This window comes from Brachionichthys hirsutus, chromosome 12, assembly GCF_040956055.1.
Source record: "Brachionichthys hirsutus isolate HB-005 chromosome 12, CSIRO-AGI_Bhir_v1, whole genome shotgun sequence".
NCBI classification, from domain to species: domain Eukaryota; kingdom Metazoa; phylum Chordata; class Actinopteri; order Lophiiformes; family Brachionichthyidae; genus Brachionichthys; species Brachionichthys hirsutus.
Genome location: NC_090908.1, coordinates 10,909,631 through 10,931,544, shown reverse-complemented (window position 1 = coordinate 10,931,544; position 21,914 = coordinate 10,909,631). Strand labels below are relative to the sequence as shown.

The following is a 21,914-nucleotide window of genomic DNA, read 5'->3' as shown; positions in this document are numbered from 1 at the left end:
TCTGACTCATTACCAGGAATTAATATATTAGAAGTAATGTGAGCAGCTGATTCCAGAGCTGTATGACAAAACTAATTCGTGCTGCCTTTTACTGATCAACCAGAATCAACGAAAACTTGATTCAAAGCAAGAAGGTCCTGGGTTCGATTCTACCTAGGGGGCCCCTTTTGTGCAGAATTATACAGACACTTTGATTTAATTCAACACAACCATTTAATTTCATAAAACAATACAAAATAGATGGATTGAAACCTGGGGAATAAATGTGTTTAGGATAGGAGCACACTTTTAGAATCACAATCTCCTCGGGTTTGTACAAAAATATCAAACAAACATGACATTTATAAATGTAAAACAAACAAAAAGGTCAGTCATCGACAATGGTCAGCAGACCACTGAGCTTCAGCCTGCAGGCGAGCTCTTCCTCTTGGCCAGCCCAAATCTGTTGCTCCAGTTCTCTCAGTTGCCTCTCGATGGAAACCGGCCTGGTTGTCGGCCAGCCCGCTTCGTGTGACAGATCTCCTGACTCCGACTCCTGGTTCAAACACAACAAGAGGAATGCATGACCACTTTTCTTTGCTCTCGTCTTTTTGCAGGCACACAATAAATCAACGTCAGGGCAGAACGGATCTTGATTTCGGGACCTTAAGTTGGCATCAATGTTTTTTTAATTTGGATAATCTGGTTTTAAGGAGTCGGCTCATGCGGCTATGCTGAATCCGCCACCATCGCTGCCGGCGGGGGGGGGGGGGGGGACATGTCCTAACCTGCGTGCAAGCAGCACCTCGAGGTCCGACTCTCGGGGTGCGCGTTCTGGTTGTGGGCATGGACAGCAGATTGGAGGATGGGACGAAAAGCGGCGTGGACAAGTGTTCCACTGGATCGCCATCCAACCAGCGCTGAAGCTGCTCCAAGCACCTGCAAACAGGCGACAAGTGCATTTTGTGAATGAATAAAAAATAGAATAACTCAAATTAACTCCAGTCGTAAGCTGCACCGTTTGCTTTCGGCCTGCTCCTCCTCCAAGCTTTGGAAGACTTTGTGGACCAGCAGCTCTTGAGGTGTCGGGGAGTGCGTGACGTCCAGCGGGGCTGCCGGAGGCTCTGCCACAGGGTTGAACAACCTCTGTCTGATGGAGGGGCGGGTGGGCGTCGCAGCAGTCCCGGTCGCCCTGAGGATGTGGGAGGAAAGTGGGGGGGGTAGGAAAAAGAATCAATCCATCTCTTGGATTCATCTTCCTCAGTACTCGACAAAGTGTTTTGGGCCGAGAGGCTCCATTTCAATCCATTCTCTTCGTAGCTTTCTGGAGCTTCTCACCGTTCTCTCTTTTCCCGTTTCTCCCTGTGAGTTCTCCTGATGGCCTTGGTCCATTCCTCCGGTGGGTGGAAACCGCTCAACCAATCGGGAGGGAAGTAAACCGGGACCCCGCCCTCTTCCACTGCCACAACAGCAAAACAAATAAATAAACACATGCGGCATTTGCAGGTCACACACACACACACATCACATTGTAGAATACGGCCGTCCTCACCTTCGCAGACCGCTGGACCAGGGATCAGCCAGTCCTTCAGCTTGTGGTCGATGCAAATCTCCACCATGTCACCCCAAGGAATCAGACGGGAGGCGGGACACGCATTCCAATCTTCACCGCCCCAGCTGCTGGGAGTTAGCTTGGACCTAGCGTTGTGGCTGCCGTGACCCTTTGGCCTGATCCGTTCCAGAAGGTTCTCCAGCCGTGACATCAGGAGAGGCTGGCTGTGGCGCGAGGCTGGGACCCGAGTGGCGTAGCGAAAGACGGAGGCGCAGAGCTCAGACCACGAATCTGTAGAAGTGGAAAATAATAACTCAATTCATGGGGGGGCGGGGGGGTGCAGAAATAAACATCCTTGCTGCGTTACAGAATGGCATCTCAGGAACGCACCTGTGCAACAAAGCTCCTCCCACTGCGGCAACTGCAGGCAGAGGATGGCTTTGCGGATCCAGTCAAGGTGTTGGACAGAGTTCCACCTCGGATGGGGGACAAAGTCACGCGTATCAGGCTTGCAGAACTCGACCGGTGGCCAGGAGAGCCTGCTGAGCTCCTGCGATGACACTCGGTCAGCGACGTGAGCCAGGACGGCGTTGTAGAGCCCGATGAAGGGCGCAGGGTCATCTGGAGGCAGGTTGGCAGCCGCCCGCTCCTGCCGGTGGCCGTGGACTCTGGGGAGGAACTCGCGACTCAAGCTGGTCTCCACCAGTTGGGCCAGGGTCTGGCAGGACAGCGGGTGGTGCGGCGGGACACGAGCCAAGAGCCAGCGCATCGCCTCACTGAGCTGGAGACACACGAGGACAGGTTAGGTTATAAGAGCTTAAAACAAACAAATCTAATTCAGTCATTCTTAATGATTCGTTTTAAGTCGTTATTCTACCGTTTTAGAATTCGTGTTTCTTTTCCTGGCCAAGCACGAAGGTGAAAACGGTTCAAACTAAACTGACTTGGCATTTTCCATAACTACGTTTCAAGTTTGAAATCAATTACGTGCTTGAAGAAACACAGAAAAGTCAACGTTTGTCAATTTCTCATCGAACTAATATTTACAATAATCAATAATAATAATAATCTAAAAAAAAAATAGTAACATGATTCATTGATCAAGAAAGTGGCTGCTTAGCGTTTTCCTTGACAATGGCGTCCTCTTGTGGCCGACCCACACCATGACAACCATGTTTTTATTTTTGTCTATTACAGCCTTAAAACGACATCAGGCAATAATGAGGAAGGCGGTCACAGTCCCGCGCCGGTTCCACCTACCCGTTTGGCTCCCTGCGGGTCACCTGTGGTCTCCGGCACGAAGACGAACGTGAACTCTGATATCAGGCCTTCCTCGACCAGCGCGTGAAGCATCAAGACTGAGAGACGAGGACGGGGGGAAAACACGGCAAAGTTGAGCTTACGTTGGGAGGGGGGAAAAGAAAAAAAACAGTTGGAAAGAGACTCGTGCGAAGATAACCGTCATCGAATTACATTCCGCAAATTCCCGTGCGTCGCGCTCGCCGGGCCCCGGCAGCAGGATGACCAGAGGCAGCGGGCAGTGCCAGGAGCTGGCCTTCTGGAGCTGCTTGAGCTGAAGCAGGGACGACAGCAGGGGGACGTCCCGGTCGCCGTGGCCCGGTCTGGTGATGGGTGCGGCGGGGAGCAACATGATGAGAGCCCCTGTCCCGTGGAGCTCACAGCACTCCTCCATTTTGGACAGGCCGTCTTCAGACAGGGGGCCTCGGGACACCTGGGGGAGAGGAGGAATGTCTGTCTTCTGAAAAACTACAGGCGTATATATACCTGTAAGCTGTGGTCTCGTCTTACTTTGACGCTGATGTGGACTTTGTGAAGGCGCCGCTCTTTTTCCTGGACTGCATCGACGACACAGAGCGTCCTCAGATTGTCCCCCAGCTGCTCGTCCCCAGACTCCGGGGGCTCGCCGCCGCCGCCGAGCTTTACCTCCAGCCAGTCTGACAGGATCCTGAAGACGGCGGAGATTCAGCGAAGACACATTCGTCCGCCGTGGACCGTCCGTCCCGCACAATGAGAAAAGCCGCAAAGACCTGTCTTCTAAGCTGGTGACGGTGTCGTGGTCGCTTGGTAACAGAAGGACGGCCTTCCAGAAGATTCTGTCCGGCGGGTCGGCGATGTGCGTCGTCACCAGCGCCGGCAGGTCGAGTGGCGCCCAGACCGCCTCGCTGAGACGGGGAAATAAGAGAGGGGATCAAAACGTCGAGCGCTTGGCGGCACAGAGGCGTCGGACTTACTCGAGCAGCTGCTGGTGGAAGTAGTGAACCCTCATCTGGCGGATCACTTCCTCTCTCGTTTTCAACAACCTTCAAAACAAAAACAAAAGAAACATCAGTGAAAAAGTAACATTTACTTTATTCCAACAAACCCCCCCCCCCCCCGCCCCCCCACACACACCTGGTACTGGACAGCGCCAGCGTGCCCGCGTTCCCCAGGTTGACTTGGCCGCGGGTCAGGTCGGCCACGGAGGGCGGCGCCGGGGCGCTGGGAGTCAGGGCCTTCAGTTTGAAGCGAGGGTCCACGCAGCAAGGCGACGCGGGGAAACCTCTCATCTGTCTCTTCAGCTGCCGACGCACTTTCACCACATCGCGCCACCTGGTGGCACAGATGGGGAAGCACAGAACGGATGAGAAACCAAAGGGGGGGGGGGGGGGGGGGGGGCGTGAGGCGCTCTCCGTTTCTGACCTGCTGATGTACTTGTGGATGCGCTGCAGCTCCGTTTCTAGGACGTCCTCCACCAAGCGGGCGACGGCGCCATTCAGCGTTTCCTCCAGCAGACTCCTGCAGACCTGCTCGGTGCATTTAGCCACACGCTCAGCTTTCTCGTCCGCCGCCTGCCTGAAGAAAAAAGGCCGACTCCAATTCATTCGAAGCGCGACTCGAACGGACCGAACCCGTCGTCGTTTCGGCGTTAGCTCGGATAAGACGTGAACGCCTTACTGGATTTCAGAGGCGGCGGTCTCCGCGACGGTCTCGTCCACAACTTCGTTTATGATCTCGGTGCAGAAGGAGAAGACGGACTGCAACAGGAAGGCGTCGCGCTCCTCCCTCCTCCTGGCGCCAGGGCACATTTTTGATGCTATCGTTTAGCCAATAAGATGGCGAGCATGTTAACACACTTGATCTCCGACGCGCTTGAACTTGAAGCGACGCTGGATTTAAGCTTCGAGCATTAAACTGGACAAAGAGGAACCGATCAGAGCCGCCACAGGTCACTTTTGGATCAGGCGAAACCAACCTGGCTTCTTCGCGCTTGCGTTTCTCCTCGGCCACGTATTCCCGTTCCAGTCCGATCTCAGCGGAGGACACTTCCTGCAGCATCTGTCCCAGCACCTCGCTGAGAAGAGACTCCGCCTCCACACTGCTCTCCCTGTACAGCCAAACACAAAGACGGTTAGCAACGCTTCTATATTGTGTAAACAAGCAGAGCCTGATTTCAGGAGGCGGCGGACCGCTTGAACTTACGCGACGGCCGCCGTGGCGTAGCGAGCGCCGGACTGGGCTATCTCCGTCACCGCCGCGTCGACCACCTCGTCAATCACGGCGTCGAGAACAGCCGCCACGTCCTGAGGGACAGAACAACAAAGACCGTTACCGTGACGCCCTCTGGAAAGCGAAGCGCCGCCGGCACGTCGGTCCGTGTCAAATTAAAGAGAAGAGCCGAATAACTGCCGATAAACAATCAAAAACCAGAAGGGGGGGGGGGGGGGTTGTGAAACGCCTAAGAGGCCCCGCCCACCTCTTTACTGTAGAGTGGCTGCGGTCTGGGTGGAGGTGATGGAGGTTTGGCAAGTTGAGACAACGGCTGGAACAGCTGCTGGGTGCCTGCTGGGCGGGCCCAAGCGGGCTCGCCTGTCTCGTCTGGAGGCAAGCCGAACACGGGGGGCCCGTCTGGGGGCCGGGTCAGTTTGACCTGTGGCGCCAACTCCACGCTGGGGGGCGCCTTAAGCTCCTCCTTGGCAGAAATATCTGGGGAAAAAACAAACATCAGCCGTTATCCGTGAGGCTGATCAATGAACCGACCCTCTGCTTTGAGGGGGGGGGGGGGGGGGGGGGTCTCACCTTTAAAGTGGGTTGGAGCGGGTTCAATCGGAGGGCCTTCTCCACAGTATTTGTTTTGGGAGTCAAAGCTGCAGACGGGGGTGTGCTGCGGGGGGTTGGGGAGTTTCCCGCCGTTCACCACCTCCCCAGTCAGCACGGTCTTCTTTGCGAGGATGACGTCCGACTTCCGGGTCAGAGGCGGCTCGGGCTCCTGGTAGTTCATCCGACTCAGCTCCACCACGCTGTTTGAGGAAACCTTTCGTTTGTACATTCACACGAGCGAACAAAGCGAGTCCCCTTCACGGTCAGCGGGACGTTTCTGCGGCTTTCATCGAACACTCACTCGTCGCTGACCACGAGGCCGCGCTGCTGGCTGAAGTCGGACGCCTCTGCGTTGTTGCGGAACATCAACATCCGGACCAAATCTTCCACGGGGAAGGCGGTTGACCGCGGGCCGACGGTGTGAGCCAGGTTCAGGGTCTTCAAGGCCTTAACGCGGACCTGCAGGGGACGGTAAGGCAAACGCACGGCGTCGACACGGAAACAAGTCGAACGGCGGCGTGGAAGATTTCAAAACGCCATCCCGCTGCGCCGCTTGCGAGGAGGAGCCTGCGACATGAATCGTTGCTGTCAAACTACATTTCCCTCTATAATCCTTTGACACATGAGGAGGACAGGACAGGACAGGAGGACATTTCATCTCATGCGTAAGATCCACAAAGACCGGGCGGGTTCATTTCAGAGGAAATGAACCCGCCCGCCGTCGCCGTCCTCCATCGAAGCAGGAAGCGGCTGCTCACCTGATTGAAGTATCTGTGCAGGAGGCAGCCGGCCAGGTACGACGCCGCTTTCACCAACTTGAAGAACCGCACGAAGTTGTTGTTGTTCACCGCAGCGAACGCCTGAACGGCAAACGCCACCTCGGGGGAATTGCGCACCTCGTCGCGGAACTGCTGCACCTCACTGTCGGGGGGGGGGGGGCACGAAAACGTGTCAAATGTGGATTGATAGCAGAGTCGAAACGTGAATGCTTGTCGTTTTAGTCTCTTCACGGGCTCCGGCGGACTGACCGTAAGATGTCGCCGTCGTTGAGCTTTAGCAGGACGCTGTACTGGCGAAACTCCGCCTCCCGGGGGCAGTAGATGTCGCGCGTGGCCAGATCCTGGTACATTTCCTTCAGGCTCTGGAGGCACTTCGTCATGTTCTCGCTGTTGATCTTTGCGTCGAAAGACGAAACGCGCTCCTGGCAGAGGTGGTGAGCGCAGTGAATGTGGAAGCGGGTGCACTTCTCGATCAGGGACACGGTCTGGGGGCAGCAGAGGCGCTGCTGGGTGATGTCCTGTCGGGACGGGAGAGGAAGACTCTTCTCATTAAAGCATTTAAGGAGGAGCTGATGGACAAATGGTAAAAACCGAAGAGACGATATTATGTCATAAATAAAAGCACATCCGCCGGGCCGGTAAAATCCGATCAGAGATCATCCAAACATTCGATGCAACGATTCCAGCGTGACTACAGGTGCCGTGCGAGGAGGGGGGGGGGGGGGGGGGGGTTCACCTTGCGGATGCTGCGGGTCCTGTTCCAGACAAAGTCGTACCAGTCCCGGGAGTTGTCGTTGAACTGGTCCATGATTTGGGTCACTAAGTAGTCCATGGTCATGCTGAGGCCGGGAAGTGGGCGCAGCTCGTGAGGAAGGGGCTCCTCCTGGTCAGCTGATGAGCGGCTGTACTCCTTGATGGCTGCGTTGTGGTCCACCTGGTCCAGGGACAAGCGTCAGGAAGCCCAGTCCGGCGTTTGACGTCACATTAAAGACTTTCACACCAACGTATCACCATGAGTTGTGGTCTCAACAAATGCTTCTGTCCTTCATGGTCACGTTTTTTGTTTCATAAATTCCACGTTCTGGTTTTTTAATCCAGGGTTCTACTTCAGGGTTCTACTTCAGGGTTCTTGGTCTCGATGTGCCGAAGCAGTTTTGAGCCCTCCATTTCCTCGTTAACGAAGCTAACCAGCTGATCACGTGACCAAGAAAATTCACAGGCGATTGTTACGTTGGAGAAAATCCGGTCATTTTCTTTTCAAAATAAAACACCTTTTTAGACGCTAATAATCGATAAAACGGAAATGTTACAAATTAATTATTCTTTCTGTGCGGCCCGGTAACAAATGCCTCACGGACCGGTACCGGGCCACCGCCTTAGATGAAGAAGAAGCAGCCTGCAGACGTTACCATCTCGGTGTCTGGGACGACCTCGTATACGCTCAGCTGGTTCCGGGTTTCCCTCATGAGCCTTTCCTTCTCTGGACACATGTCTGCGCACGTCCCCACGAACACCTTGGTCAGGTCCAGCCCCGTCCTTTTGGGTCGACCTGTACAGACGCCTGCTGGCTGTTAGAGCGGCCCGGTCACGTTCTCCGACTACATCGAGCGTGACGGGCGGAAAAGCGTGTCGACCTTGACGTAGGATCTTGTCCCTCTGCTCCAGGAGGCGGTACCTGTCTTCGGTGGTCTCAGCCACTTGGCCAATGAGGCTTAGCAGAGAAGAGGGGACCGCGGTCTCCGAACTCGGGGCGTCCGCGTTGCCCTCTCTGTGCGTTGCGCTTTCAAATTGCAGAGACTTGGCCGCCGGCGACTTCCTGTTTGGAGAGCTGACAGAATAGAACAAGGAGGACCAATCAGGACCGCTCTGATTTATTCTATTTATTTATTTAACAGGGACAGCGCACGTTAATAAACATTTCTGTAAATGGGCCAGAATTAGCCAAACGGCTATTTTACATCTGTTGCCAAATCCCTTTTATGGTCGCCTTCGTTGCCGGTCTATTACGCGAATGCATCAAGCTAAACGCTGCAATGACGACCAACACGTCCGCCAGGCTACAACCGTTACCTGCGGCTGGAGGTCACCACACTGCCGGGGGCAGGAGGTCTGAGCGAAGCTCCTTTGAGGGGGGAGGAAGAAGAAGAAGAAGCCCTCGACCCGGCGCCTTCTTGACTTTCTCCCCGTCTCTCGTCCCTCGCAGCTGCGGCTTCGCCGGAACCTGGACCATTAGAACAAAAACAATGAAATAAAACTCACAGTCGATGCGGGAACTCTCTGCAAGGAACAGACTGTTTATGATTTACTTCCCCAAACGGCACGTCTGGAGACTTACTCTGCTTCTTTCTCTGCCACAAGAGAAGGAGTTCATGTCGGTGCAGCATTTTGCCCTTCTTCTTTGCCTTAGCTGCTGACGCCTGAGTCGATTGAAAAAAAGCAACGATTTCTTTTGGACTCTGAAGACAGAACTATAGGAAATCGTGGGCAGCGTTTGTCACAATTATCTTAACGTTTTATGGACAGAAAATAAGAGGCAGATTAGTTGAGAACGAGAGTAAAGATGAAGGTGCTGAAAACGAAGCTCACGGTTACGATTGGTAAAATGAAGATGCTCACGGCGAACCCGCTCTAATGGGGGGGGGGGATAACGAGGGCACTCACGTGGTCTTCAAAGTAGACCACGGCCAGGTTCTTGTCAGGTCGGCAGAAGATTTTCCGGACTTTGCCGAAACGACGGAAGTGCTTATCGATCGGCTCCTTCCTGTTCAGGGATGGAGGCACGTTCCTGCACTGAAGGACGGTGCAGTCGGTCGGAGACGAGCCGCCCAGGCTCTCCGAGCTCTCCCGCCGTTGCCCGAGCGCCGCGGAGGTCGGAGTTTCCGGTTGGGAATCAGGAGCTTCTGCTACGCGGAAAAACAAATCGGTCAAAGTACAAAAAAAAGACATTAGAACAGCAATAAAGTACATTTAGAGTGTTTGTTTTTAATCTGACAGTTTCCTTTCTTTTTCCATTTAAATGATTCACATGCACACAGGAAACACCGACTGTTTATTTATTGTTAGTAACTCACTTGATGGCTCGGTTTCTTCCAGCGCTTCCGGCGGTGGCGTAGCGGTTAGCCCCTCACCCCGAGCCTGGACGTCCTCCCCTTCCGGCTCCTCCCACGCCGGTGGCTGCGGCGTCGCCCTCGTGGCCGCCGGCCTTCTTGAGCTCGTGTTGTCCTTGCGGAGGTCAATCAGGGCCCGACCGAACAAGCCCACCGCCGGTCGCTGAGACCGGACGCGCGGCCTCTTTGAGGGATGTCTCGGCGAAGCCGTCTCTGCCGCGGCGGCGGGATCCCCTTGGCCGGCGCTGCCGACAGCCGGATCTTCTTTGCGCTTGGTGTCTTTGCTCAATCGCGAAAATACACTTGCGTCACCTGGTGCCTCGACGCTCGCCCCCCTGTCATCTGAACTAGCGTCTGCGTTAGCCTTGGCTTCTCCGAAGGGTGACTGCTGACCGAATGTGGCTCCTCCAAAAAGGGGCGTGGCCTGGGACTGGGGCGCCTTTGCTGCAAAGCTGAACGGCGACGGGGCGGTGGGGGACTTTGAGGGTGCAGCCGGCTGGGAGAAGGTGAACTGCGGGCTGTCGGGGGGGTCACCGATATTCCCGGTAGCCGCCGGGTTATTTTGAGGAGAGACAGAAGGGGCTGCAGCTGGCTGTGCAAAGCTGAACCCCAGCGGTCCCGACTTGGCGGCAGTCAACAGAGAGAAGCCGGCGGCGGTGGTGGCGGTGGCGGCGGCGGTGGCGTCGCTACTCGCTGCCCTGGCGTTTGTCTGCGATCCGCCGCTTCCAAAAGGCAAGCTGGACACCGAAGTCGCTTGAGGGTCAGCCGCCTCGGGGCTCGCACTGAAGATGGGCTTGAAGAGGGCCTCGTTGGCCGGTTTAAACCTGAAATTGGAGGACCCAAAGCCTTCGCTCTGGGTCGCACTCTGAGCCGAGCCGAACACGCCGCTGGCGTCACTGCTAGACGGCGGCTGTCCAAACACAGACTGTCCAAAACCCAGCGGCTGGGGTTGCCTTAAAGTCGGGGTGGAGCTGGGGGCGCTCTGCGGGTTTCCAAACACAGAAGGCTGCCCGAACGCAGGCATCTGCGCAAAGACCGAACTCTGGCTCGGCCCGCCAGTCTGTCCAAAAGCTGGCGCGGTGCTGCTGCTGAAGCCTGGGCTACTCACGCTCATCGGTGGCTGGCCAAACGCTGGGGCTTGACTGACTGTAGGCAACGAGGAAGGCTGCGTAGACGACTGTCCGAAGGACGGGTTCTGTCCAAAGGGCGGGTTCCCCTGAGGAGGTTGTCCAAACGCCGATGGTTGGTAAAAGCCCAGAGCTTGCGGCTGGTTGCTGGAGCTTTGCTGTCCGAATGACTGGAACAAGCCAGTCTTCAAAGCACTGCTCGGGGCCTGGAAGGCTCCGCCTTGAGGGCTACCAAAGGGGTTGGATGGATTCATTGTGCTAATATATTAGCGGCTATCCACAAAGCCTTAGTTATTTGCACAAGGAAATTAGCTGTAATCCAGACATGCGAAGAACCGAACCGAACCGAACCGAACCGGGGGGGGGGGGGGGGGTATGAACACAGCAAAGAGCGAAAACTCGGACGTTAGCGTAAACTATTACCAGCAAATAAAAGTAATCTCAGCAACGCATGTTTACGTCTCCTTTAAACTCTTACATTGGTTTTAAAAAAAAACAATAAATAAAGGCTGAAATACTGACAAAGCATCTAAATTCAACACAAAAACGCTTCCAGTTTGCCGCTCTGCTTCTGTGGTTGAAATATCGGTTTACGACAAGCGAATCTTCACACATCCGGTTCCGGTCCGTCGGGTTTTTATGTTACTCCCCTCGCTGCCGAATAAAGGTTCCGGAATTGCTAACGCGCTACGATCGCGACACGATTGGGAATGGCAATCGTTTGTTTTTGTGTCTCCACAGCCAAGATAAAGAACGAAAACTTGGTCGTTAGCGTAAACTGTTACCACCAAATAAAAGTAATCTCAGCAACGCATGTTTACGTTTCCTTTAAACTCTTATATTAGTAATATATGCTGAAATACTGCAAAATTATCTACATTCAACACAAAAATACTGACAGTTTGACGCTCTGTTTATGAGTGGTTGAAATATCGGTTTACTTACTCTAAGCGAATCGTCACACATCCGGTTCCGGTCCGTCAGACTTTCATGCCCCCCCTCTCTGCCAAATAAACGTTCCGGAATTGCTAACGCTAAAATATTGAATGGGTTTGGGGTTGGCAATCGTTTCTTTTCTCTGTACGACATAATGTGATTGTTTTACGTGACGGGGATATTTTTTTGTGTCTCTACAACCAAGATAAAGCCCAAAGAGTCGGTGTCGGGGGAACTACATTTTAATACGCCGGGACGCGTCACCTTGAATTCTGACTACCTTCAATGGCAGAACCACTCGCAACCGACCAGGAGGTTCTTGTAAACTTAACCCCACAGTAAAGGATTTCCGTCGGAGATCGCCCAGGTTACCGTTCACCCGTACATCGATATTTTTAAATAACTCTCTCTTTTTTTTTTTTTTTTTTGCCTCAATTACAAAAAACAAATGGGAGTAGTGCTCCGGAACCTCCAAAAGGTGGTGCCTCTGCGCCGAGCGAGAATCCGCCGGAACGTTGACACGCTCAGGCATATCCTGGGCATCCAGAAGTTCGACCTGGGCATCGTTTGCGTTGATAACAAAAGAATTCAGCAAATCAATAGCGTGTATAGAAAGAAAAACGTGCCTACGGATGTCCTGTCGTTCCCATTCTACGAGGTAAATATCAGCAGCATTTAACAAACAGTAAATGTATTTATTATTTACTCCGTTTGTTTTTTCTATTACTGGAGGGAAGACCTGTGACAAAGTGGAGTCTAATAGCAGGCTTAAATTATTATTATTATTTTTTTTTATACACTCCTGAACTGATCTCTGTGTGTTTTGTAGGACCTGAGGCCTGGTAGGCTGCCTTGCCCTCTTCACAGAGATGAGCTGAACCTCGGGGACATTTTTTTGGGCGTGGAGTTCGTGCTGAAACAGTGTCAGGAGGAGTCCCTGGACCTGTATGAAGCCCTCACTGTGAGTGACGTCACCTCTCAGGCTTCGACGTCTACTTCTTTCTCCAAACACATTTTCTCTCACTGTTGACATTTAACTCCTCTCCATCATCTGCTTCGTGTCTTAGGTCATCACAGCACATGGCATCTGTCATCTGTTGGGCTACAGACATGAGACGGAGGAAGAGCTGACTGAGGTTTGTACGGTACGGTCCGTTTGTGACATCAGCAGCCGCCTGAGCGTAATTTATTTTCTTATAAAACACTCTTTGTCAGTCTTGATCATCCAGAGATGAACGGTTTTGAGATGTGCCGCCATTGGACTAATAATAGAGAATTAAGGAGAAACAAAATCCTCATTCATATCTCTGAAGCTTAAAAATGAAACCTGTATTTGAATGGCCGACTAAACACTCTGCGTGTTTTGATTTCTCATTGCGATGCAGTTTGGGTTTTATGGGAAGTTTTTCTTTTAGCATGGCCCAAATAAACTTGTTAAGTCCTAATGTTGTAAAAACAAAAACACACCATAAGGGTTCATTTCTTTTAAAGTGCGACTCTGTTTCTAGATGCTGCAGAGGGAAAGCTACATCCTCACGGAGTACAACAGACTCACAGGAAGTCGTCTGCAGCCTCTGACAAAAAGATGCTGCGAGGACACGTGACCGTCTCCCGTTAGATTTCCACCGGGTGCATTATGGGGCTCGACGTCGGTGCTGAAAACCACCGATTGAATGGAATGCCTTTTCGTCATCACTCCTTCGTTCTAGAATAAATGTACACTGAATGCAGTTTTTTATGTTTCTACATATCAGCTGACCCTTCAATTTCACGTGTGGAGCCTCCTGGGTGCGTCAAAAATATTAAACGAACGAGTCGATCCACTCTTGTCATTTTTATTAAACTCTGCTTTAGGAAGAATCAACTGTTTATGAAGGGTAGAAAAAGCTGCAAATGCACCCCCACGCCCTCTTTACAGAAGAACTATCAACCAACCCCCCCCCCCCCCCCCAACACGGACAGAGATGAACCGACATTTAATCTGCTGTCAAAACCAGGTATGCATTTATTTACCCCGGCAATATAAAGGACTGGATATAAAGGATGTACCAATTTAATACCAATGTTTTCTAGAGCTTAGATACATTTTTATCTGTGTGATGAAATAACGTTCGGCCTGAAAATCAACCAGTCCATAGAGTATTGAAATCAGAAGTCATGTTTTTTGTGGTATCAAATAAGATCTGATGGACAGAGTACAGGGTAACAAAATATTCCCATTTTTGCTCCATTAAATAAGCAAGAACGCTCATATTAGCGGAGGTCTAAGGCTTTATGTTTTACTGGCCTTAAAGGTGGCGAAACCAAAGACAGAACTTTAGTTAGCTTCCCTGCTGGTCTAAGCATTCGCAACTTGTCTGTCGTGGCAGATCTCGAGGGGTTAAACGTCAGCAAATCGACCCTCAAACTACAGAGAACCTTGGCTTTATATAAACATATACACATCGTACATATTGAAAAAAACAAGTTGTGCAATATTCAACGTAAAGCTTGTGTACGCATAAAAAAAAAGGTTTAGTTTTGTTTTTTTGGGAGGCAAAAAGGTCAGAACTCGAATGCAGTGTTTTGTTTTTTTACTGAGAAGTTCTTTTTTAAAAACAGGCCGTTGTTGAGCTCGTTTCTCAAATTTAGAATGTGGAGATAACTACACACCCACACCCACACACACACACACAAACAACTTACCTCCTAAATAAAACAAAATGCAACAGCAACATCCACACACGCTATGGGATAGAACGCAGATTTGGATCGGCAGTTTGTGCCAGAACGTAAAATATTGCACCATTGTACCCGCTAAATACAACAACCCTCTAACTCTACAATAGCTTAATACTCCAACGTAGAATATATCTTTATTTAGTTTATGTGAAATAAAGGGTCTGCAAAAATGTACAATCCACGAAGCACCAGTAGCGTCTGGTTTTTGGATAATTGTCTTTAAGGGAACGGAAACGAATGGCATTTAAGTACAGAAGAAAGAAAACAAACAAAAAAAAAACTTGATAAAACAGTCGGTTGATAAAAGAGTAAAAAGAAAAACACGTGGAGGCGAAATTCGAGCCGCTGAACGTGTGAAACGGCATTTCTGGTCTGGAAAACGGTTTAGACATTTACAGGCTGTTTAGGAAACAAAAAGCCGCGTCTGACAGCGAGCAGAAAAGGACGGCATCAGTAGTACCGAAGGCTGTTCGGGGCAGAACGCCGCGTGGAGGTCAGAGGTCAGACGACGTGGACTCAGCGGGGCTGCAGGACGTTCCTTCCGGCCTCTGAAGGGGCGCCGCCTCCAGGTCTCTCCGCGCCCGACAGCTGCTCAAACACGTCCCTGAGGACGCATCACACGCCTCCATCAGACCACAACACCGCCCCGCCTCCGGACGGGATCGGGAATCCAAATCCGAATCGCTCTCACCCACGCCTCCCCCCCTGCCGCCGACTCACTTGTGCATGTAGAAGAAGATGTAGCCGCTGCGGTCGCGGTCGCGCTGCACGGCGGCTTCCTGCGTGCGCGACACGTCCAGGTCGTTGTAGGTCAGCCACGACTGCTTCTTCATGTCGTAAACGTCGCTGATGTAGTGTCCTGAGGTGGGGAACACAAGGAGTCGGTTTTACGGACGCTCTAGTGAGAGCAAGGAGGGGGGTGGGGGGGGGCGTCCGCTCACCAGAGGAGGAGCTGCTTCCGATGTGACTGACGACACTTATCAGTCTGAAGGAGTTGGCCACGTCTCCGCTCTGCGGGTCACATTGAGATTTGCATATAAAGTATTTCCTCTTAAAGGGATGTTTGAGTTTGACCTTTAAACCCGAGCCCCGCCAAAACTGGGGAGAAACGTGAAAACCTACCTCGGCGTTCCTCTTCAGGTTCTCCGCCTCTGCCTCGCTGTACTCCATGTCCAGCAGGTCCTCGTTCCCGGAATCGTCGTCCGAGCACAGCAGCTCAGGCAGAGAATTGTTGAACTCTGACGGATGGGAGGGCGACAGCGATCAAAACCGGCGCTCTTACGTGAAGCCGCATCCGACGGCGTGCGGCTTTTACGTTTTTACCGATGAACGACATGTCGGTCAATCTTTGCTGCCCACCTTGCAAACTGAGCTCGGTGGCCCTCTTCAGGTCATCGTCCTCTCTCATCTCTTGAGCCTCCTGTTTGGAGGGAAGGACGATGACATTCAGGTCAGGAAGAAAGGCAGATATCGAAGTTAATCTCTCCTTGGGAGTTTCATTCCTGGCCGCTCGGCGAGTAATCAAACGTAAATAAATACCGCACAGCGTCCTGAAACGAGTCACGGAAGATCTTACGTGTTCCTGGAGACTCTGGGCCAGAGCCTGCTGGAGCTCCTGCTCCTCCCTCTCTTGGTCCAGGCTGTACTGCTGCACCCAGTCCAGCTCCCCCCCCTGCGGCTGCGCCCCCTCTGGAGTCTGGTTCTCCTTGTTTTCATCCATGGTCAAATCCAGGGAATCCAGCACATCTAACAAAAGTTCAGAACCGAAAATGGAACTCGCAACTGAAATACTAACGTGCCGAAGTTCTTCAGGCAACTTCAAAATCAACCCCCCGATGTTTCGGACTACCTTCGGTCTGTTTGGTTTCGGTTTCCAGCAGGTCGCTGTGATCGGGCACGTCGGGAGCATCGGCGTCTCCGAAACCCGTGTCGGGGCTGCTGGTTGGCTCATCTTCTGAAGGAGGCGGAGCCGAGAGCCCGACCTCTTGCCGGCTCATCTCCAGCACGGCCTCCAGCATCTCGTCGTCGTTTATGCCACTGAAGTCTGACGAATCGACCGTTCTCTGCTGAGGAGGCGTAAAGCTTCGTCGGACGATGCTGCGAGGACGACGCGCCACACGTGGACGTTTCGGCGGCGGCGGCGCTCTTACCTCTTCTGGCCTGTCGCCTTCGTCGGGCAGGCAGCTGCTGAGGCGTCGTTTGCGGCTCATGTTCAGCTTCCTGGTCGGCTCTTCTTCGCTGTCGGAGTCCACGAGAATGGAGGCGCAGGTCGAGTTGACCGCTTTCCCTCCGATCCGTCTAAACACACACAGTCAGAAATGAATGAATGAAAGAAGCGCAGCAGACCCGTTTGCCCCCAAATCAAGGAGGAGAGGATCCTTTTGCGTATTCCATATCACCGCCACTTTGCTGTGACGGAATAAAGTAAGAAAAATATATTATATATTTGGTTGAGTATTCATGAAAATAAAAAGCAGATTACTTCATAATGAGGTTTGGTAGAAACTTTAAGCAAAGACGAGCGTTTTTCATGTTTGGTGTCGTTTAGACTGACGGACCCACTTGACCTCCTAATACCCATGTCCCTTTTTTTTTTTTAATAGCTTAGCTTAGCTTTTAAACAGTAAGTTTACTCTGAACGCTGTAACAGAACACGACACGTTTGTTGATTATGTGCGAATTGAGTTCGGAATAATCAGACGTTGCCGATGGTACGATGGAAAATCGTCAGAACTACTTACCGGAGAGGTGCCGAGGATGAGTTTACCAACTGTGAAGTTTTAAATGTTCTGGACCTGGAAGAAAAACAAAAAAGGAAACTCTTTGCTTCCACTTCCTTTTACTAAAAGCTTTCAGCAAATGAGACCAAAACGCACTGAATCCAGGAGACCCTCACAGAAACGCATTTATTGAACAAACGCTTTATGGATGTTCCCGAGGTCTTACGTGGAGCCGAGACGAACCGGAGGCCGCGTTGATTCTGTGCAGTGCGACGACAGGGTCAGGTACCGCGGAATCACCACCTGCTGACCCAGCTTGCTGTTGAGAGACAGCTGAGCGTTGAAGCTGTAACGTTTCAGGTGCAGGATGAGAACTCTGAATGAAGGAAAGATCCAGCAGGACTTTTTTTAATCTGGCGTCTTGCGTTTTCATTCCGCTAAAAACAACAGATTATATCGGCTGCGATTTTAACGGAGCTCAAAACGTAACGTTCGGCCATTTTAAAATCCGGCAAACGAGCGCGGCGGGCTTCTCGTCGTCCAGCAGGTACCTGGGTAGTTTGCTGAATTTATGCGTGACCGTCGCCGATTTCCAGTTACACTTTTCGCACGAGTATTCGATTTCCTCCATCTGCAAAAAAAAAATAAATAGCAAAAGTTATACAGGCCTCCCAAACAAACTTTCTTCTCCACGGTTTAGAGAGATAAATCACAACCGGCACACTTTGATCTCAGAATGCGTCGCGGGTTTGCTCAAGAATTGTAATAAGATGGGAAATCAGCTCGTCTTTCACAGAGCTGCTTTAAAACGCGTACATTTTTAACGCGTTCACGCAGGAGACTCACCCTAAAAAAGAGATCCAGGGAATCCTGAATAGACCGAAGTGGCAGCGTTTTCTTTCTACGCGGCAAGTCGATGGACAAGTCGTTGAACTGCTCTCGTTTGGTCACCACCTCGCCACAGCTGCACGACAAAAACGAAGAGGCACAACACACACACACACACACACACACACACACGCTTTTTGGTTGACGCATTGCAACACACAGATACGTTTTCGGTTGACGGATCGGGAAGCGGTTCTCACCCTTTGCAGGTGATGGTGTGCTGCACCTCAAACTCCATGTTGACCGCCACAGGACAGGTGTAGGTGCGGGACGTCTCCACCTCGTCACCCGGCTCCGTCTTAGCCGCCGCCGCCGCCGATGCCGCCTCCCGACTGCCCTCGCCCGCAGCAGAGGACGACGAAGACGCCGCAGCTTCATTTGCCCAGCTCTTGTTCATCTTCTCCACGTCGTCCTTTAACTGGTCCAGACACTGGCTCAAGAACTCGTGAGCGTCCTGGTCAACGACGAATCGTTTTTACGAGAGGGTTTATGCACCGATGGGTGACACGCATCTCCAACAAGTCAACAGACTCTAATCCGCTGCAGCCAAACTGCCCGGAGTCGTCGGCTTTATTGGGAGATCTTACATTTTGCATGTTTCCGGAGAAACGCTCAGCTGTAGAGGAGATGGCACTTTTCACTTTTCTCAGAAGGTCTTTTTTGGTCTCCGGACATCCCACGTCCTTCTTGGCCATAAGATGAGCAAAACGTCTGCAGATAGCGGAAGAATTTGACAGAAATAAGTGAACGCAACTTTGAAGGATTTTCAGCAGATAAAGAATTGCTTGAAGAACATTTTAAACAGGCTTTAAAATGCATACCCATTAGCTAATCACACGAACAATTTACGTTCCTTTAATCGGCCCGTAGGACACGGCGGACTGCGCCTGTTCTTAGTCTCCGTGTCGCTCTCATCATGCTACCTGAGAAGGGCGTTGATGGGCACCTTCTTCCATGGGATGCTCTGCCTCAGCATGTCATTGGAGAACGAAGGGAGGCTGAAGAGGGACTGCAGGATGGCGTTCATGTAGCAGGTGTTGCCCAAATTAGAGAATCTACAACACATATAAAACATTATGAGCTTGATATAGTGGACGGGGGGGGGTCCACAGAGCTGGTTCTTACCCTTGCAGTGGAGGCTGGGACTGGGCCAGAGCAGAAGGCCGCTGCTTGTTCCAGCCACCGTAGTCCAGGGGCGGGCGGACCTTCTTGAAGGGAGTGGAGTGATTGGGCACCAAGAGGCTTCTCTTGACTGTGCTGGTCTGCGTCGTGCTGGAGGGCCTTCGACAAAGATCACAATTCCAAAGTAGTGTGATTACACTCGAGGCCTTTTCAGTCACGAACAACCAAACAATTTTATTTCTAGCGTGCGCCCCACAAAACAAACTCACCTGTCCAGGAAAGAGTGACCCTGGCTGTAGTCTTTAGTCGCAGATCGACTGCCGTAGAACGAGGTCGGCTGAAGCGGAGTTGAACCCAGTGGAGCTGAGGACAAGGAGATGATGCAATAAAATGCTACAAAAATCTTCAGAGATAAAAAAAAAAAAAGGTGCATTCCTGTGAAGAATTTTGTCGGTAACTAAAAGCGTAAATTGGGTATTTACAGTTCTTCAGGGATGAAGAACGTTACCTGAGCTTCTGTTCTCCTCCACCTGCTTCAGTTTATCCTTGCAGCTCAGTAAGAACTTTCTGGATGGGTCTGGAGTAGCTTTGTTGTTGCTGTGAAAAGAAAATACCATCAATAAACCCATCAAGAGGAAGGTTTGAGCTCCAAGCCTGCATGCGGGAGTGTCCTTGAGCAAGATACAGAGCCTCAGATTTGTTCCGTCGGTATTTCGGTGATAGCAACGGGCCTTTATCAGTGTACTCTAAATGATGCAACCCCCATCGCTGAATACTTTAACATTCAGGTATTTATCCCATTACCAGAGGGGGACAGAAAAAGTTCTGATTCCGATACCGGCAGGTCTTTTTCCTTTTTCCATGTGTAACCCAGCTGTTACCTCGAGGAGTCATTTTCCTTGGGATAGTCCTCAGTCAGGTCACTTTCAGGGCTCAGCAGTCTTTTTCTCTTCTCACTCCTGAAAAGTAGCGACAACAAACATTTCACGTTCCAAAGCCCGATCCGACTATTGCTCGACCGGAAGACAAAAACACATGAAAACCTGCTTCAGGGTTTCTTTTATGCAATAGTTTGTTCATCATTAAAGGCTTCTCTCAACAGGATCGCATTAAGTGAAATCTGTACGACGTCCGTTAATGTTTGCCATTACCGTTCGGTATAGGTCATAAAAGTGGTGTAAACAGGTTTTCCGGCTTACCTATTCTCGGAGAGTCCGGCGCGAGTCGGAGTGGAGGCAGCTCGACTCGGACTGCCAAGAGGCTTCCTCTGCGGCGCCTCCTCCCGGGCTTCCGCACTACGTCTCCTCGGCGTCGTCTGGAAGGTGTTACGAGTCTGGATGTTTTAGTCAAATCTGAGTATACATTTTAAATGTGCAAGTTGAGAAAGTATCGAGTCTCCCGCCGCCTCCTCCTCCTCCTCCCTCACCTGCCTCTCCCCCGATGGACTCGTCTCGTTCTTAACAGACCGATTTCCAAGGACACTGAAGTTCGCACTTCCATGCGACGACTTTAAAACTGCAAAAAAAAAAAAAAAAATTAAGACAACTCAGCACAAACTGAAAAATACACTCTTTAAAAACAGTCTTAAAGTTAAACACGGGACGGAATGACATCATCGTTTGACTGGTGCTCGTTAATCACATCGACTGGCCGCACTTATTATGCTAAGTGGAGAAGTAAAACAGCCTTAGGCTACCTCCAGTTGTTTGCCTCTCAAAGTGGTTTTAGATGAGCATATACAATTAATACAACAAATCATTTTGTGGCAAGGCCAAAAAGCCAAAGCACCGCAACGGTCATATTTATCAGCTGCGAACCGTCAACAAACGATTTAAAGTTCTTAAATCGGCGCCACGGCGTAATTACCCGTCTTTGCCTGCTTCAGCTTCTCCAGATATTCTTTCGTCCTCTGAACCAACGTGGGGGGAAGTTTATCCAGAGTGATGACGCTATTATCCTTCAAAGTCAACTGGATTCGGTTCAAATTCTGGTTGATGGTCTTCACGTTCTGATTCAGCTAACGGCAACACAATTCAAGATTGTCAAATAAATACATTTAAATGCAGTTTTTTTTTATTTCATTTAAACTGCATACAATGCGTTACATAATAATGTAAACGAATGTAATCGTTGCCTCTACGCTACCGACGTTGAGGAACAGGAACAATACCTGGAACGTTTTGGAAGCTCCGCCGCAGTTGAATCTCAGGCAGAGATTGATTTTGTTATCCTTTTCCAGAATCTCAAAAGTTCCTTCTTTCCATCTGGTGGTGCCCCGGTCCATGCTCGTGAAGCGGATCTTCACAGCGCCACCACTGGAGAGTTTGGGCACTACGGTTGCCATGGCTTCCTATCCAATAGGCGGCACTTGGTGGACTTGCAATCAGGCAAAACCTATATATATATATATATATATGGGTGGGAATTAACACATTGTAGAAATCACCTCGACTCGCGTATAACCCAATCTACATCTCGATCTTAGACAGACTACATTTTTCTATTTCCTCAAGTCTCCAATTTAGCGTCATAGCGACGACATTAAAGCAACCTCGTCAGTGAAATGTACCCGACACCGCACACTTTACATAAAAAACAACAACAACCCGCAATTTAAGTTATTTAGTTAACTTTGCATAACGTAAACAAACAATTAAGCTAGCATGCTATGCACCGAAGCGCTGACTGAAAGCCATAACAAACACCAAGCAAATACGCAGACACGTATTAAACCACTCACTGTACAATAAATTATTTACTCACAGTAAACGGGAGAAAAATGTCATCAAAGTGTGGGGGGGGGCGCATTTAAACAGCTCGTATCATAATATCTGTCAAGGGGAAGCCTGGTTTGCATTAGCCGTCAAATTAGCCAAATGGTCAAA

The 21,914-nt window shown here is 51.0% G+C and overlaps 3 protein-coding genes across 4 annotated transcripts; 1 reads left to right on the top strand and 2 right to left on the bottom strand.

Annotated features, from left to right (window-relative positions):
- Positions 1 to 245: 245 nt before the first annotated feature.
- Positions 246 to 10,965, bottom strand: mcm3ap (minichromosome maintenance complex component 3 associated protein). The gene is made up of 28 exons (XM_068746587.1): positions 9,480 to 10,965; positions 9,070 to 9,311; positions 8,744 to 8,825; positions 8,479 to 8,629; positions 8,043 to 8,236; positions 7,818 to 7,957; positions 7,145 to 7,342; positions 6,658 to 6,926; positions 6,388 to 6,550; positions 5,931 to 6,088; positions 5,609 to 5,829; positions 5,286 to 5,515; positions 5,012 to 5,112; positions 4,785 to 4,916; positions 4,487 to 4,600; positions 4,232 to 4,384; positions 3,944 to 4,141; positions 3,784 to 3,852; positions 3,580 to 3,714; positions 3,341 to 3,497; positions 3,005 to 3,263; positions 2,792 to 2,889; positions 1,922 to 2,312; positions 1,532 to 1,822; positions 1,318 to 1,438; positions 998 to 1,171; positions 768 to 918; positions 246 to 535 (listed from the first exon to the last, which is right to left on the bottom strand). The coding sequence occupies exons 1-28, from the start codon at positions 10,894 to 10,896 to the stop codon at positions 368 to 370; spliced, it is 6,177 nt and encodes a 2,058-aa protein (XP_068602688.1). The 5' UTR covers positions 10,897 to 10,965; the 3' UTR covers positions 246 to 367.
- Positions 10,966 to 12,020: 1,055 nt separating this feature from the next.
- LOC137902577 (endoribonuclease YbeY-like) lies at positions 12,021 to 13,331 on the top strand. Of its 2 annotated transcripts, none has more exons than XM_068746666.1 (4): positions 12,021 to 12,236; positions 12,408 to 12,539; positions 12,646 to 12,714; positions 13,087 to 13,331. In XM_068746666.1, exons 1-4 carry the CDS (start codon positions 12,027 to 12,029, stop codon positions 13,180 to 13,182), a joined length of 507 nt encoding a protein of 168 aa, XP_068602767.1. In that variant the 5' UTR covers positions 12,021 to 12,026; the 3' UTR covers positions 13,183 to 13,331. The 2 variants fall into 2 exon arrangements, with proteins under 2 accessions (XP_068602767.1, XP_068602766.1); XM_068746665.1 differs by having other exon boundaries at positions 12,646 to 12,723.
- A 209-nt stretch (positions 13,332 to 13,540) lies between these two features.
- On the bottom strand, positions 13,541 to 21,373 carry usp37 (ubiquitin specific peptidase 37). Its single transcript, XM_068746410.1, has 23 exons — positions 21,200 to 21,373; positions 20,896 to 21,046; positions 20,456 to 20,544; positions 20,229 to 20,344; positions 19,911 to 19,988; positions 19,538 to 19,626; positions 19,299 to 19,392; positions 19,033 to 19,188; positions 18,831 to 18,962; positions 18,495 to 18,618; positions 18,108 to 18,361; positions 17,866 to 17,983; positions 17,571 to 17,650; positions 17,246 to 17,395; positions 17,041 to 17,094; positions 16,450 to 16,597; positions 16,149 to 16,362; positions 15,876 to 16,045; positions 15,659 to 15,719; positions 15,422 to 15,537; positions 15,241 to 15,310; positions 15,020 to 15,158; positions 13,541 to 14,903 (listed from the first exon to the last, which is right to left on the bottom strand). Exons 1-23 carry the CDS (start codon positions 21,371 to 21,373, stop codon positions 14,816 to 14,818), a joined length of 2,865 nt encoding a protein of 954 aa, XP_068602511.1. The 3' UTR covers positions 13,541 to 14,815.
- Positions 21,374 to 21,914: the final 541 nt, after the last annotated feature.